This window comes from Candoia aspera, chromosome 1 (genome assembly GCF_035149785.1).
Source record: "Candoia aspera isolate rCanAsp1 chromosome 1, rCanAsp1.hap2, whole genome shotgun sequence".
In the NCBI taxonomy this organism is placed as follows: Eukaryota; Metazoa; Chordata; class Lepidosauria; order Squamata; family Boidae; genus Candoia; species Candoia aspera.
Window position 1 is genome coordinate 177,206,686 of NC_086153.1, and position 15,183 is coordinate 177,221,868.

General features: G+C 38.7%; 2 protein-coding genes across 4 annotated transcripts in view; one reads left to right on the plus strand and one right to left on the minus strand.

Annotated features, from left to right (window-relative positions):
- AOX1 (aldehyde oxidase 1) overlaps positions 1-8,725 on the minus strand; it is a 76,924-nt gene extending 68,199 nt beyond the window's left edge. For all 3 annotated transcript variants that reach the window (XM_063291857.1, XM_063291864.1, XM_063291848.1), the window contains exons 1-3: positions 8,672-8,725; positions 3,475-3,532; positions 601-697 (exon numbers count right to left, since the gene is read on the minus strand). In XM_063291857.1, the coding sequence (XP_063147927.1) occupies positions 601-697; positions 3,475-3,532; positions 8,672-8,725 (209 nt within the window). The remainder of the gene's footprint in view (positions 1-600; positions 698-3,474; positions 3,533-8,671) is intronic.
- The window catches only part of CLK1 (CDC like kinase 1), a 280,468-nt gene that overhangs the window by 106,449 nt on the left and 158,836 nt on the right, over positions 1-15,183 (plus strand). The window lies entirely within an intron of this gene.

The window sequence follows — 15,183 nt, forward strand, 5'->3', positions numbered from 1 at the left end:
GTAATTCCTGTAATTTAAATAGAAATACAAAGCTGTGAGGAGGGTACACAAGGAACCTATGTGCCTGTGTGTACCCTCCTGTGTGTCAGTCTGGGATCCAAACATTAACTGTTGATGGTCCCCTGCACAGCCCCTGCTTTCTTTTCTTACAGCCTATTACTCTGAAACCAGACTTGGACTGGTCAGCCATCAATCATGATTCCTCCAGTTATAACCTGTTCTTACTTTAGTAATGATTCAGAAGAATTGCAACCAAGGGAAGTGCTACAGGGATTCACAATCATCCCACCACCTTAGATAATAAGGGAAGGGGGAGGGAGGGACAATGAATGTCTTCTTTGGACAGCACTATAGCTTGAGCAGGTCCTTGTCGTTTCAGTCAAAACTTGGCATCAGGCCTCTTAAACCATGTTGGCCCGCAGAGGTTGCAACCCCTCTATCACTTCCTTTTTTGGCTATTCTTGTCTGACAGAGAGTTATTCCTTTCCTGGATCAGACTGTATTTCCCACAATTCTTTGGGGTGAAAGCAACGTCAGAGAGTTGCCTTGAATTTGCATAATCTTTATGCAGAATCTGCCTTCCCCTTTCCCAAAGGATACCGTATCTTTTTGGATTCAGGGTTGTAGGTCGATATCATCACAGTGCAGGCCCCACAGCCTCCAATTCCACAGCCGTATTTAGTTCCAGTCAGGCGGACTGATATGGCACATGGTTAAGGAAGGAAAAGTGGATACCTGTTAAATACTGGATACTTTTCTAGAACAATTTCCCCATTACTTTTCATTTCCACAGGGAGCAAATGGGAAGAAAATAAGTAACAATCAGGTTAGCTTACCCAGAGAAGGAACAAGAACAAGCAGGGTATCTACTAGCAGAAGAGATGCAAGGTTGTGTGCTGTTACTCATTTCTAAATCTCTCCTGCTCCCCGTATTGAAAGGTAAACCTGTGGTTCAAACAGCCATCGCTTTGGCTTATTCCTGGTCATTATCCTAACCAGGAAAAAGCCAGGTGCCCTTAAGAAGTTAGGATGCTAGAGTAACGTTCATTATTATATTCTTACTTGTTAAAGACACATCCTGCCTTTTCTCCAAGGGCTTGGCAGCTTTCACAGGGATCTTTCTTCATGTGATCCCCGTAAGAGCAGCCCTGTGTGGCAAGCTAGACTGAGAGAGAGTGATTGGCCCAAAGGTATTCAGTAGGTTTCTGTGACTGAAATGGACTTCACAAAATCCCAGAAAATATAAATGAAAAATACCACAGCTCACTAAGGACACATTTGGTATAACACTGGAAAAGAGAAACTTTACTGACGATACAAGACTGGGAGACCAAAATTGGAGAATATGCAGCAATGGCAAAGCTGACAGTATATATCCATAACAGAAGTTTAACCCAACCTGAGCAAGAATGGAGACCTTTCATACCACACATCACACAGCAAGGCAAATGTAGACATTTGGAATATTCAGAAGAAAAGAGTCATGAGACTGATAAAAAGTAACAGATGAAATAACCTAAACAGATCCTTCAATGTTCAGTGTTTAACATAAAATACAAATCTTTAGGTTAGCATTTGGGAAAACAAATGGAAGAGGACAAAGCATCATTGAAAAGCTTACCCACCCAGCCACCCACCCGCCCATTTTCTTACTCTCTGTTTTGTACCTTTAACTTTCTAAAAATCTTTTAAAAGCTTAAATTTTCTTTTAAAAAATGGACTTCACCAGAAGAAGCAGGACCAAACTTTTTCAGTCAACTTTTTCTTGTTTGTGTTTTGGGGGATGTGAATGGGAGCTTTTATCTCACAAAGAAGGTCTTACATTCCTATTTAGCCCTTAAAATTGCCCCCTTAAAACTGCAGAAATGTAATAGTTCCAACTCAGACAAATATTGCAATGCTTCAAATGGTCCATTTTGCTGCTGATTTTGGTGGCCTGCTTTCAGAGCACCTTGGATACTATAAATGGCCTGCAGGGAGTTACCTATTCCTGTCCTAAAAGAAATATGCCCCAGTTCCCAAATAGCTTTAAAATTGTCAGACAAGCAACAATGAATAATTACAGAGTTTTTGTAAAAATCAGATACTGTAGTATTCACCAAGATCCCCCAAAATAGAAAATACCCTCTGCAGAACAGGAAAAGAGTGGGGCAGGCAGAGGATCTCGGAGATATGTGACTCTGCAAGTAGCCTGATCCTGTGCCATAAGTGTGACAGGCAGCACCTTGAATTGCATCTGGAAGCATGCCAGAAGCCAGTGCAGTTTGCGCAACAGTGGTGTCACACGGGTGAACCTCAGTGTGCCCAGAGTTCTGGACCAGTTGAGACATCCAGGTGCTTTTCAAGGGCAGCCCCATGTACAGCACATTGCAGTGACCAAGGCATGAGTGGCAATGATTCCAGATTCAGAATGGGCACAACTGGTGCAAAAGCTCACCCTACCCATGGCTGTTCCATGCTCTTTGAGCAGGGGCTGTGAGTCCAAGAAAACCCCCAAATTAAGGTTGAGTCACCCATACTGTCTAAGAGATCTGCAGTAGCTGACTTTCTAAAACAGAAAAAAACCCAACATCTAGTGGTTAAGGTTTTGGACTAGGAATGGGAAGACCCAGGATCAGGTCCATTGTCAGCCACAGAAGGCCACTGGGTGACTTGAGGTTGGTGGCTCTCTCCCAATTTACCCCACAGAGTGGTGTTGTGGGGAAAAAAATGTAGAAGGGAGCACTATGTACACCACCTTGAGCTCTGAGAGAAAAAGCAGAATATACATCTAATAAATAAATAAATAAATAAAATTGTGCCATAAACTAAAGTTTGTCAGCAACTATGTTAAGTACTGTATTTGCATATTTTTCTCTGCATGGCTGGGGAATTCTGGGAGTTGCAGTCCACACATCTTGAAGTGGCCCAGGTTGAGAAACCGTGGTCTAAATAGATTATGTAAGTTTCTGAAAACCTACAAAACAGCTGAGTAGGAATAATCTCTGCACATTTATCTATTGTGAGGTATATTATATCCAGGGAATGAAAAGAGGCTAATTTTTTAAAACACTGTAAACATCAAGTGCCTCTATAAACAATCCAATGTCTTCAAGGATATTCTATTCTGGTAATAAAATTTGATACCAACATTTGCAAACTAAGGAAAAACCAAGCACAAGTTTTTACTAGCTGGTTTGAGGTTGCACCTTCAGGAGCTTGATCCACAAAAGTGGGAAAAGCAGCATTCTCAGAGGTTCCATTTCCTGCACCCACAACTGAAACAGAATACTTTAGATCTGGCCATCAATGCTATTATATGTATTTTAAGAAAGGCGTTAATTTTGGAGATCCTGCTTTAAGCAGTATAAATAAGTACAAACCAAAAGGCTTTATATCCTAGTGGTTTGAGGTTTACTTCAGTTACAGGAAACTAATCAGGGTTTTTTTGCATAATCAGAATTTGTTATGAAATGCTATAGAAAAAAAGGATACGCTCCTTTCTCAGGTAGTTAAGCAAGTGTTCTTCAGGATCAGCATATTTCTCTGTCACCTGCATTGAAAGAAGATTTAATCATTATGAAGACATAATGCCCCAACTTTGCCCCAATAGGTTTAACAATGCTTTTAAGGGAGGAAATTAATACTACATGCTTTTTCTCTCCTCATACTTAGGCTTAGCATTTTGTTTTTTATCCGTTCAATCGTATCCAATTCTCAGAGACTGCCTGGACAAGTCCCTGCGGTTTTCTTAGCAAGATTTTTCAGAAGTGGTTTGTCATTGCCCCCTTCCTAGGCATACAAATCTCTCAGCATGTTAGGGAGTAGAGACTTGAGTCATCAGTTAGGAGAGAACGACACTGGAAAGTTGAACGACACTGGAAAGTTATTTGAGTTGCAGGTATTCAGACAACAATAAGACCATTAGGTTAAGAAGGGGACAAGTGGGACATCCCACAAATCTAGTGCAATGTGAACATCTGCGGCTCAGTGGTGAATTTATTCAGTTATCCTGCCCTCTTCCTGAATGCTATAGTTTATCCCCCACAATGGATCCCTCTCCCAGCCAACTTTCTAATTCGGGGCTCCCTTATACCACAAATTATAAAACATAAATGCCAAAAGACTACAATTAAAATCAAGGCAAAATTAAAATCAGTACAAAACAAAATCAGTTGAACTAACAATTAAAGCTTGGTGAATGTTAGCCTTTTGGGGTAGACCAGATCAGGAAACTGACACCACAGGAAGACTGGAACGCTACTTTATTGAGGTTCTAGTAACAGAATCCTGAAAGTCTGACTCTGCTTTTCCTCCCCCCTCTCTTATACTTCTGGGAGTCAAGGAGGAGCCAGCCTTAGTTTCTTCTTAATACTATTCTCCTTCTCAGAGCTTAAGGAATACTTCTGTCCTAATTGTTTACTTACTTAACCATTTCTGAATATTTGCTTCAAGGCCATCTCCCTGGCTTTTTATAGCAAAAGAAGTTTGTTTTTGCTGTTTTCTTTAATACCAGGAGAGTGGGGGACCAAACATCTCCTTGGCCTGGGAGCCACTTAAGAGAAGGCCCTCTCCTAGACCCTAGATAGGTAACCTTTGGCAGCAGGGATCTTCAAAAGTGGCTTTCCTACTGGTCTAGGTGACCAGACAGGTTCATAATAGCAGTAATGGCCCCCCTGTGTGTCTGACCAACCTGTTTAGGGCCTTAAAGATTAATTCCAGCACTTTTGGCTTTAGTGAGCAACTGACAGCCAGTGCAGGATTTTCAGTACAGGCATGATATATTCCCTGTACCTTTCACCAGTTAGCAGCTTAACTGCCACATTTTGCACCAATTGCCACTTTCAAACACTTTTCAAGGGCTGCACCATAGAAAGACTATTGGAGTAGTCAAGATGGATTATAGACAAGGTATGTTTAATGACAACCACAGTCAACAATCAAATTCACTATAAATCTACAAGGCAATTTGTGTGTAAATTAACTGTTCTGTGTAATGAAGGGTATTAACTGGGTGTTGCTCACTACTTCCACACAAAAAGTGGACCATTAGTCTGTCAGCATGGGACCCTGCTGTGCTAAACATGTAGTTGTGATTGCCTATCAGTGGGGAAAAGTTAGCATGCAGTGAGCACTAGTTAACAATGATCTCCATGCACGTTCATCCATTTCCTGATGAAAATTGAATTCTGTAGCTTTACATGCAGTCTAGGGACACTGAATCCCATTTCCACATTCATATTATTAACTTACATGGAACATATTGTAATTGTGCAACCACTGTTGGGTCAGGACCTATAAGGAGCATGGATTTCTGATATGATTTTCTAAGGAAGCATTTGTGGAAATAATAGAGGAGAATGCCAGCTGTTGTGCAAATATTCCAATAGGATATTTGCATAAGTATGGGATAAAGTTAACTCAAGGCACAAGCCATAAGAAAAATCATAGGAAGTCAAAAGATAGAGACACTCCTTCCTTCCTTCCTTCCTTCCTTCCTTCCTTCCTTCCTTCCTTCCTTCCTTCCTTCCTTCCTTCCGTCCATCTATCCACAGCAATATAGCTCCATTTACATTTTACTCTCTGTGCAATGCATGAACAATTCCTTTCAATTTTGATATGTTGATGGGAACAAACCAGCATGAAGGTCTTGTTGGCAGATTGCTGGGAAAGCCTTTGGCCCAGGATTGATCAGAAAAGTCACACACCAGGCATTTCTATAAAAATAATTTTATTTACAGAAAGCAAAACATATTTAAAAGCTTCTGCATTCTTGCAGGCTCTCAGTGAGAGCAGCTACATGACTCTCTACATGCCTACACAGAAGGGAAACAGAAACTAGAACAAATCAGGCAAGTTGTTCCCCCCAGGTGCAGAAATTAACATTCGAAAAGGGGACAGTTGAATTCAACCTCTTCGCCAAAATGATTAGTTACCATAGTAACCTTAATCTGTAGTAGAAAACATTAACAGGTCTGTTAAAAGATTTCTACTCTCACTTAAGAAAACACTCTAGATAAGGTTATACTGTATATGGAAAGCTATTTTGCTTTTCACCTCTCTTTACTGACACCATCTGGAATACAGTACAAACAATTTTAGTTCAAAGGGATCTCTAAAGGCATTGTTTCTAATTTTCAGGGAACAGCGATGTTATTCACTCCATCTCCTTCTGTTACTGCTGGATTATTTTATTACTCAAAAAGCAAGTTAAGACTGGCTGAGCTGTGATTTATATTAATATTTACTGTGGTAAATTCTGGGAAAGCTCCAAGACACGATATTTACCTGACCTGCAAGGAACTTGAGGCACCACCTTAGGTTCCTCCAGGTATTCACCGACTTTTTTAGACTAAATCAGATGTCTCTCCAAAATATATTATCTGCCTTACCACCATCCAAACTGAAACTGTGTGAAGTGAAGGGAGAACCTGTGAGTTGCATCAAAGCAGTGGCACAAGCAAAATTTATTTATTTATTTATTTAAATTTATTGGCCACCCAACTCCAGTGATCTGATCTGATCTTCTCTTCTCTTCTCTCTTTTCTTTTCATTCTCTTCCTTGGATTCAGAAACAGTCTTCCAAGTTGTGGTAATCTTTTCTTAACATGATACTTTACAGGTGTTTTTTGTTGTGGAATTTGGTTCTGTAATTGTGTGCATTTTGGATTGCTTTAAGGAGTGAGGACTGGATAATGACACCCATGATTCCAGTTTGACTTATGAACTGAACAAACTATCTGTTCAAAACTCTGAAGCCTAACTGTCTAGTTACTGAATTTTGCACTATCGAGACTGATTGGAACAAAGCACCATTTCTCAATCCAAACAAGTGACCTTCAAAAAGAAAAAAAAACAAATCTGCATATCTGGGAACTGTAAACAATGCTAGCCAGACTGAGAATATCTTCATTTAGGGATTATATTATGATAGCTTTCCCATATTTCTTATTCCTAGCTATTAATTATTTTAATTAATTAATTAATATTAATTATTAATATTAATAATCATTGTTTGTAGAACTATTACAATAATTAGCATTGCCTTACTGAGAATCTCCTTTTTCAAGCTCTTGGTTTGAAATTCATTTTTATCCTAGTGATTTACCTCTATTTAGCACCTACTCATCTGTAGTTTGCATTCGTTTTCTTAGCTTGTTTGTGATTATTCATTTCTAGTCCTTGTTGCAAATACAATTGGCATGCTGGGAAATCTTAGCAAAGAAATGATTGGACATGTTTGGACAATTGGTAAACCCAAGAAACCTTTAAAAGGATCTGCATCCATTACTCAGTTCTGCTCACTGAGTCAGAGGACCGTTTCAGTCGTTTCAACGGTGGCACCTAAACAGGCAAGGATGATGGCCCCTGACTGGAACCTGTTCTTGCGAAGTCATTTTTTCAGGAAAGAGGGCAAGACAAAGAGGAAGAAAAGACTGCCAAATGTTAAGGGAATGGGAGTCTGAACGGGGTATGTTGTTTCCTGGGCATTTCTTATATTTTAATACCCTGTTTTGTGCTTTTATCACACTGTATTAGAATTATAAAAATATAAAAAGCCAAAAATGTAGTTGTAGACAAACACTTCAAACCTAAGGGATGAGGACAATGAATGAAATGTTCACATTTAACGCTTCCCCGCACAACATGCCCCCCTGAAGTATTTCCTCTTTTATATGTCTGGAAAAGGAAAGTGATCTTGTTTTTTTTTAATAACAATTTTCACTAAAATATAATGTACGGCTTTACTTAAGAAATCTAAACTTAAAAGTTAATGCCTTCTATTACTCTGCAACTACAGCTAATACTATTGAAATCAAAGAATTAATAGATCTAATAATAATATACTACTACTATTACATCTTCCCCCATCTCTTCCAGAAGGGTTTTGATAGACATATTCAAAGTATGGGCATAATCCAGGCAATTCAAAACTTTTTATCACTATTGATGTCAAAAAGACATACAGTTAATTCAAAAAATAACAATATATTTAACTCAAATCCACTGGAATTTTAATATGGTTTTATTTATTTCAGTGGAATAAATACTAGTTTTCTAGTTGAAAATTCATAAAATATGAACTGTATTTCTGGATTCCTTCTTCTTTTCTTGCATGTATCATGCAGGCTAAAGTCCCCCTTGAGAACATCAACTGGTAGTAAATCTGTTAAAAAGCTACTTAACATATTTGTAAATTGAAGCTATAAGTAATAGACTGCATAATTACCTGACTAGATTTCTTAATAACTTTTCAGATTATTATATAGCAGTAATTTAATTAGCTTAGTCTTGGCAAACTTTTACCTTAATTACATTGAGATAAAATAATAGTTACACAATATGACAGTACATTAGACAAAATCATTTCTATAACAGATGAGTTCATTTCATTGGTTTAATGATCACTCTATTCCTATTCTATCCTGCTGCATTTGAGGAAGTAATTTTACATCTAAATAGGTATGTCACAATTACATAGTTTTATTTATGTTCAAGCAATGACTACTGCATGCACACAAATGTCTCACTTATAAAGATATAATATATTGAATTATCAAAAAACTTCATGGAAAGTCAGAATTTATCAGTGTGCAGAATCAGGAATAATACAGTATCATAGTACATTCCTAACCTTCCTGATTTTTTTTTTAAAAGAGCACATGATCTGTTAGAGAAAAGAAATCCTTACCTTCCTTCCATTTACAAAAAATATGAGCTCATCTGATTGTTGGGGACAAGCCATTCTACAACTGAAAAGCACACCTTGAGAGTTGTCAGGGATGATGCTCAAGATCAGTAAAGAATGAAGGATTTTGCAGTGGCAGTCGATTTTTAAAAACTAAGCAATAAGGAGGGAGGAGGAGCTTGAATAGAATTATGCAAAATCCCCTTGGAGGATTATATTTCTTCATCTCCAAGCATAGATGTATTTACTTAGTTGGAAGAATTTAACTCTAGAAGTGATCACCTATCACACATTTACCTGCACACATTCCTGGCATATATTTTTTGGATCATGGGCTGAGTCATGGCACACCGTGGCATTTATAATTATTTTTGGTTAAAATTAGTCATAGATAACAGGCTATTATTTGTGTTTTTCAGCAAAATACAGGGAGTTAAATGAATATAAAAATTCAATACTAATAGATACAGGCTTTGAGAGAGAACATGAAGTGTTGTTCCATATTTTCCCAACTAAACCAAAACAAAAAATAAAAACAAAACTGGAAGAGGAAAACTGAGGGAATTTAGGACGACAAAGTAGAGATACACAGGAAGGAGGGAATGGAATTGGAAGCAAGCTATTTGTACTTTTTAATTATTTTGTATTGTGTTATGTCTGTAAAGTGTTGTGAATCACTCTGGAAATGCAGATATAATTTTAGACATAGATAAAACAAAAAAAAAATCTGCTTCCCTTCTTAAAATAATAATTACACAACATGACTGTACATTAGACAGATTGAGGGTGAATTGGAAAGATGTAGGGTATCCAGTTTAGACATTCTTTAATATCAGTGAGGAAGGGAAATGATTTCTAAACTCTTGTCACTCTCTTGTTATTATATCTGACTTCCAAACCCATGGATGGAACAGCATTGATTCTTTCCTGTGCTAAGTTTATACTGTGCAAAATGGACAAAATACTAGAAAAATAATTGGCTGGCGTAAATGGCCTTCTTCATAGATAATCCATATAATAGTGGGGGATGGGTGTTAGACTCAAATCTCTCTATAGATAGGAACCAAATATGCTGAAAAACAGCCTTTTGAAATTCTCCACCAAATTTGTGGAAGGAAATTGATTATATGATTTATTGGTAAAGGAGAATGATTTCTTGGGAATGAGAAATTCTACAGTAATTTCTCAAGGGCAGGATTCTCCCTTAACGGTGACAGAACAATTGTTAAAGAAAATGTTCCCATGGGACAAATTACCTCATGGGTAATTCTGGGTTCAATGGAAGTGTGGGAAGCCAAAGTGTCTACAAACCTTCATGGAAAAGACGAAGCAATGAAAGACAGAACAGCCTCTCACAGCCATGTTCATCCATAGCAGTGATTCTAAAATGCTCTTCTTATTCAAAAGAATTTCTGAAGCAAATTGTTTTTCATCAATAAGAAATGGTAGGGAAAAAAAGAATTTCTCTGCCCAGCAAGAACTCAAATAGATGTATAAAATGACAGTATGAAGGAAGAACCAATTCAGAGGAAAATCTTACAGATTTAATTTGTGTTCTAATATATTTGATTATGTGATCATTCTTTCAAATGCTTGTGGAGAAAAGTACAGTGAGATATGAAGGAATGGGAACACTAGGAATGTGTGTGATGAATTTTAGCTGTTATATCAAGTACAATAAAGGGAATATTAGCAGTGTAATTTTTGCCTCTGCCTTCTGTTTAAATTTCTTTATAAAGCTTTATCCCTTCTGCAGTGCAGCCTGACATGCTGATGTGTCTTTCAGCACAGCAAGTATTTTTGTGCCATATAAATAAATTAAGGTAGACAGAATGCACAATGTGTATAAATAAATTGGATGATCTGAAATAGAAAAGATTTTCTTCAAAAAAAATTCGAAAGATTTCTGACTGACCGATGTCATATTTAGCTAAAAGGTATAAATGCATGTAAATAACCCCAAAATCTTGTCAGTAGGTGTAATAAGGGTAAAACCAGCCCCTCCTCAGAGTATTTCAGTTCAGAGGTAACCTGCTCCTGTGGGTGAACAGTGACTGGAAAATTAGGTCTCCTTACTGCCATCTCCCCCTTTACCATAAACCAGTTTCTCCCTTCTACACCAACCCTCTGGGGAACTGGGAGAAAGTTGAAAGGGAAATCCTCACCCTTCCCCCCCCACCCCATACAGAATACAGAATACAGAAGGGGAAACCAAACAAAAACCTTGGGAATCTGTAGCTCAGCCAAGCTGAGGCAGGGGCTAGGCAGCCACCAGTCAACTCCAGGATTTAAACAAAAATTTATTACAGGGAAGTCCTCAAGTTATGACCATTTGTTCAGCGACTGTTTGAAGTTATGATGGTGCTGAACGAAGGGATCTACGATGGGTACTCAAAGTTGTGCCCACTGCAGAGCCCTTGCAGTCACATGAACAACATTCAGGTGCCTGGCAACTAGCAATCAGTTACAACCAGTTGCAGCATCTCACGGTCACATGATTGCCAGCTTCCCTCAAACAAAGTCAGTGGGAAGCCAGCAAGGACGGTCGAAAGTCTCTGGGGTAAGTCTCCCCCCACCTTTCTTTCCACAGCCTCCCTGCAAACTACATACACCCTGCACCCTCTTTCCCTGGCCTCCCTGGAATTGCACACACGCATGCACATACACTGTGCCCACTTTCCGTGGTCTCCCTGCACTCACCCATACCCTCCACCCTCTTCCCCCACCTCCCTGCAATCGCACACATGCACGCACCCCACGGCCTCAGTCCCTGGCCTTTCTAAGTGCACACCACACCAAGCACCCCCAACTTGCATGTGGCCCGTGCTGGGCTTCCTAGGGCCTCCCCCACCCACCTGCAGCACCCCTGCACTTCTTTCCTGAGACTCCTTCTGCTTCCTGCTTAACAACCCCCAGGTCTTAGGTTACCATGACAACCGGGACTGACTGGATTGCCATCGCTAAGCAATGTGGTCACATGACATCGTGCTTTACGACAGCTTCGCTTAGCGACGGCAATCCTGGTCCCAATTGCAGTTATAACTTGAGGACTACTTGTAATGGCACCAAAAGAAGATAGGGTTCCATACACACAACACACAGTTTTAAAAAGATTTTAAAAAACAAAAACAAAAACCCTTAACACAATTCTAACTAAAATCAACTCAAATTCCAACCTTGCCTGAGGTCACCCCCTCATCTAGGACTCCATCTGACTCTCTCACTAAAAACACCCAAACTCTTCTCACCCAAAACTTGACAGAACCCCCTTCTTTTCTTTTATTGGCCCTCAGGGGTCAGGTGACTCCCTCTGGGCACATCAGTCTGGTTTGTGATTTAAAGGGCCAGCTGCTCCCCATTACACTAGGTTAGTGTTTCTTAAACTTTTTCTCTTAGGACCCCTTCCAGATTGCAAAAACTATGGAGCTTTTGTATGCATGGGTTATATTTGATATTTATTGTGTTAAAATTAAAATCGATGCCTTCATAGAATATTTATTTATTGAATCATGTAAAAATAATAACATTAAACCCATTAGATATTAACATAAATAAAATATTATTTATGAAAAACCCTATATTTTTTAACAAATAAAAAATAATTTTATTTCTTTATTTATTTTATTTGTATGGCTGCCCATCTCAAACAAGTGACTCTGGGCAGCGAACAATCATAAAATCAATTAAAACCAATTACAATCACAATACAAAGAGAAAAATTAAAAATTAAATATATATAGCAGGCAAGAATTATTATAATCCATAGATGTTAGCATAACCAAGAAACAGGGCCCTTCACATGCTCAGGGCCCCAGGCCCACGCACATAACCAGGACTTCAAGGTCTTCCGAAAGGCCAACAGGGTCAGGGCCATCCTAATCTCTGGAAGAAGAATGTTCCAGAGGGCAGACGCTTTTCTTATAATAATGGCATTGTTTAAAATTTTTGCAAACATTTTCAATATCTGAGAAATAATTTTGATTTCACAGACCTCTTGAGTCATCTTTGGATCTAGACTTGGCAGCTTCTGTCCCTCTGGCAGCCTAGTGGAGAAGGATGTGGGTAAGTGTGGATGTGTGTGTGTGTGCATGTGAGAAAGAGCAAATGTACATTGTAACCAGTAAAGTTTTGCTGTTACTTTACATTCATTGGGTCTCTGTGTATTACAAAGAACCTGTTGTGTCTCCGTGTTCAGTTGGAAGTGATTTGTGTTTGTCCCTAATTATATCCTGGCTGTTGACCAGGGCTGTGTGTCTTGTCTGCTCAAGCTGCACCTATCTGGAAAACCCAGGTAGAAAGCAAGGGGAGCTTACATGATTCATGTGCCTCAACAGGCTGTGTGTGAGTGAGTGACCATGAGCTGAACCTGGGAACAGCATGTATAACAGCTTCCAGCAAGCAAAATCAATGGGGAACCATGTGATTTGCTTAACGACCACATGGTTCACTTCATGACCATGTGATTCACTTAACAACTGCCACAAAAATGGTCATAAAATCATGTCAGATTCATTTAATGACCACATTGCTTAACCAAAATTCCAGTCCCAATTGTGGTCATTAAGCGAGGACTACCTGTATCTATGTTTATTGCTGACTAGAAACCCCTTATATACTTTTTGCATGAAACAGAAAAAAATGAACTTATGATTTATGGATCTGATGATTAGGCAGAATAGATTATAGAAGAAAATGGTGTTATGCTGTAACCATAGAGCAAGAGGTAAATTTATAATTGTATTTATAACTACTTTAAAGAAAATTGGAAGCTACTTCTTTGTATTTTCTTTCTTTCTTTACTTTTGCACTTTTAGTTCTTTCTTTGATCTTTTTTTCTTTTTCTCTTTTTCTTATTCTATATTAGGTTCTATTAGTTTTTTTATCTTCATTCTTAAAAGTTTTAATAAAATTATATTTTAAAAAAAGGAAGGGAGCATCCAGGAAGATGATGGGAGAACAGGGGACTGTGCAAAAAGGAAGAGACGATAAACTCTCCCTCTTGTTCCTCTGCTGCTACATTACAATCCAATGAAATGGCACTCTTAAATGATGTGGTATCATTTGTTTAGTAAGAATGGTGCTTTCCCAGTCTCCATTCTAAGAAGCACAATTGTATATTTTGACGCTCTGGTTCTCATAATATCATGGATGTCTTCGGTCCTCATGTATAATCTGGGAACTGATCATACCAATCAGAATATAAACTTAGTCATTCAGGATCTCAGCTTAGTCAGATCTTATTCTGACATGTGACCAATAATTATTTCTGGCTGCTTCCTATTTAATCTTGGACTTAATTTAATACCTTAAATAATCAGTAGTTTACAGACTAATACTTTGCTAAAAGGTCTGCTTCACACAATACAAAGCACAATGTTTACTTCTTTCAGATGTAGGATTACACCATATCGCTAACATACTCATGAAAAACCAAGGAACAATTTTACATTTGTTTATTTATAAAATGTTTTGACCACCTCAATCCAAAAGGAGTCTAAGCAGTGTGCAATGTGAGAACATAACACCAAATTAATATACAGTATAATACAAAACAGGCATAATTATCTTGGCTCTGAAAATTCCATGATCAATTCCAAAAGCCAGTCTGCAAAAACCAAGTTTTTATTAGTTGATGGAAAGCTATGCCAATGCAAGCCACCAATGCCTGGAGGCAAGCTGTTCCAAAGGAAGGATGCCCTCAATGAGAATGCCCATTTTCTTGTCACTCTCCTGTTGTACCTTGAGATAAAAAGGGACCTTCAGCAGGCACTCCCTTCTTACCTCTATTGCATGGGAAGAAGGCTGTCTATTAGATAGCTAGGTCTCTAGCTATACCGGAATTTATAAGTATTGAGCAGTATCTTGAATTGCAGTTTGAAATACTGTAACTGATAACTAATGCTGTTCTGCAGCACTGATACAATGTTGCAGGATTTGCAGCCCATTAAGCATGCAGCCCATGGTTTTTTGGACTAGCTGAAGTTTCCAAATGGTCTTCAAATGCAGTTTCATATAGCAAATTACAGGAATCCAGTTGTGAGATGACAAGGTGTGAATGACTCTCCTCAGTGCATCCTGTTCCAAGTAAAGCTCCAACAGGCACTCCAAGGTTGGGCCACAGCTTCCTGGCCACAATTTCCACCTGCTCTTCCATCAGGAGCTGTGAGTCTGGAAGGACCCCCAAATTGTGGCTCTGATTTTTCTGGTGAAGAATCATCCAGCTGAGAATCAAAGTTGGTATTATCTTGGTCAGTAGCCTTAAGAATTTACAGCCACTCCATTTTGCTTGGCTTCAGCCTGTTCCTCCCAGTCCAAGCTTGGGCAGTTTCTAGAGACTGGATCAACTTTTTACTGGATCTCCCATTTAGCTTGGGGTGGTATTATGAAGACAGATATCACCTGCATACTGATAATAGCTCCTCCTGAACTGATGAGTAACTTCTCAGCAGCTTCATGTAGATGTTAAACAGGACTGGAGAAAGGACAAAGATCTGGGACACATATAATTGATTTCT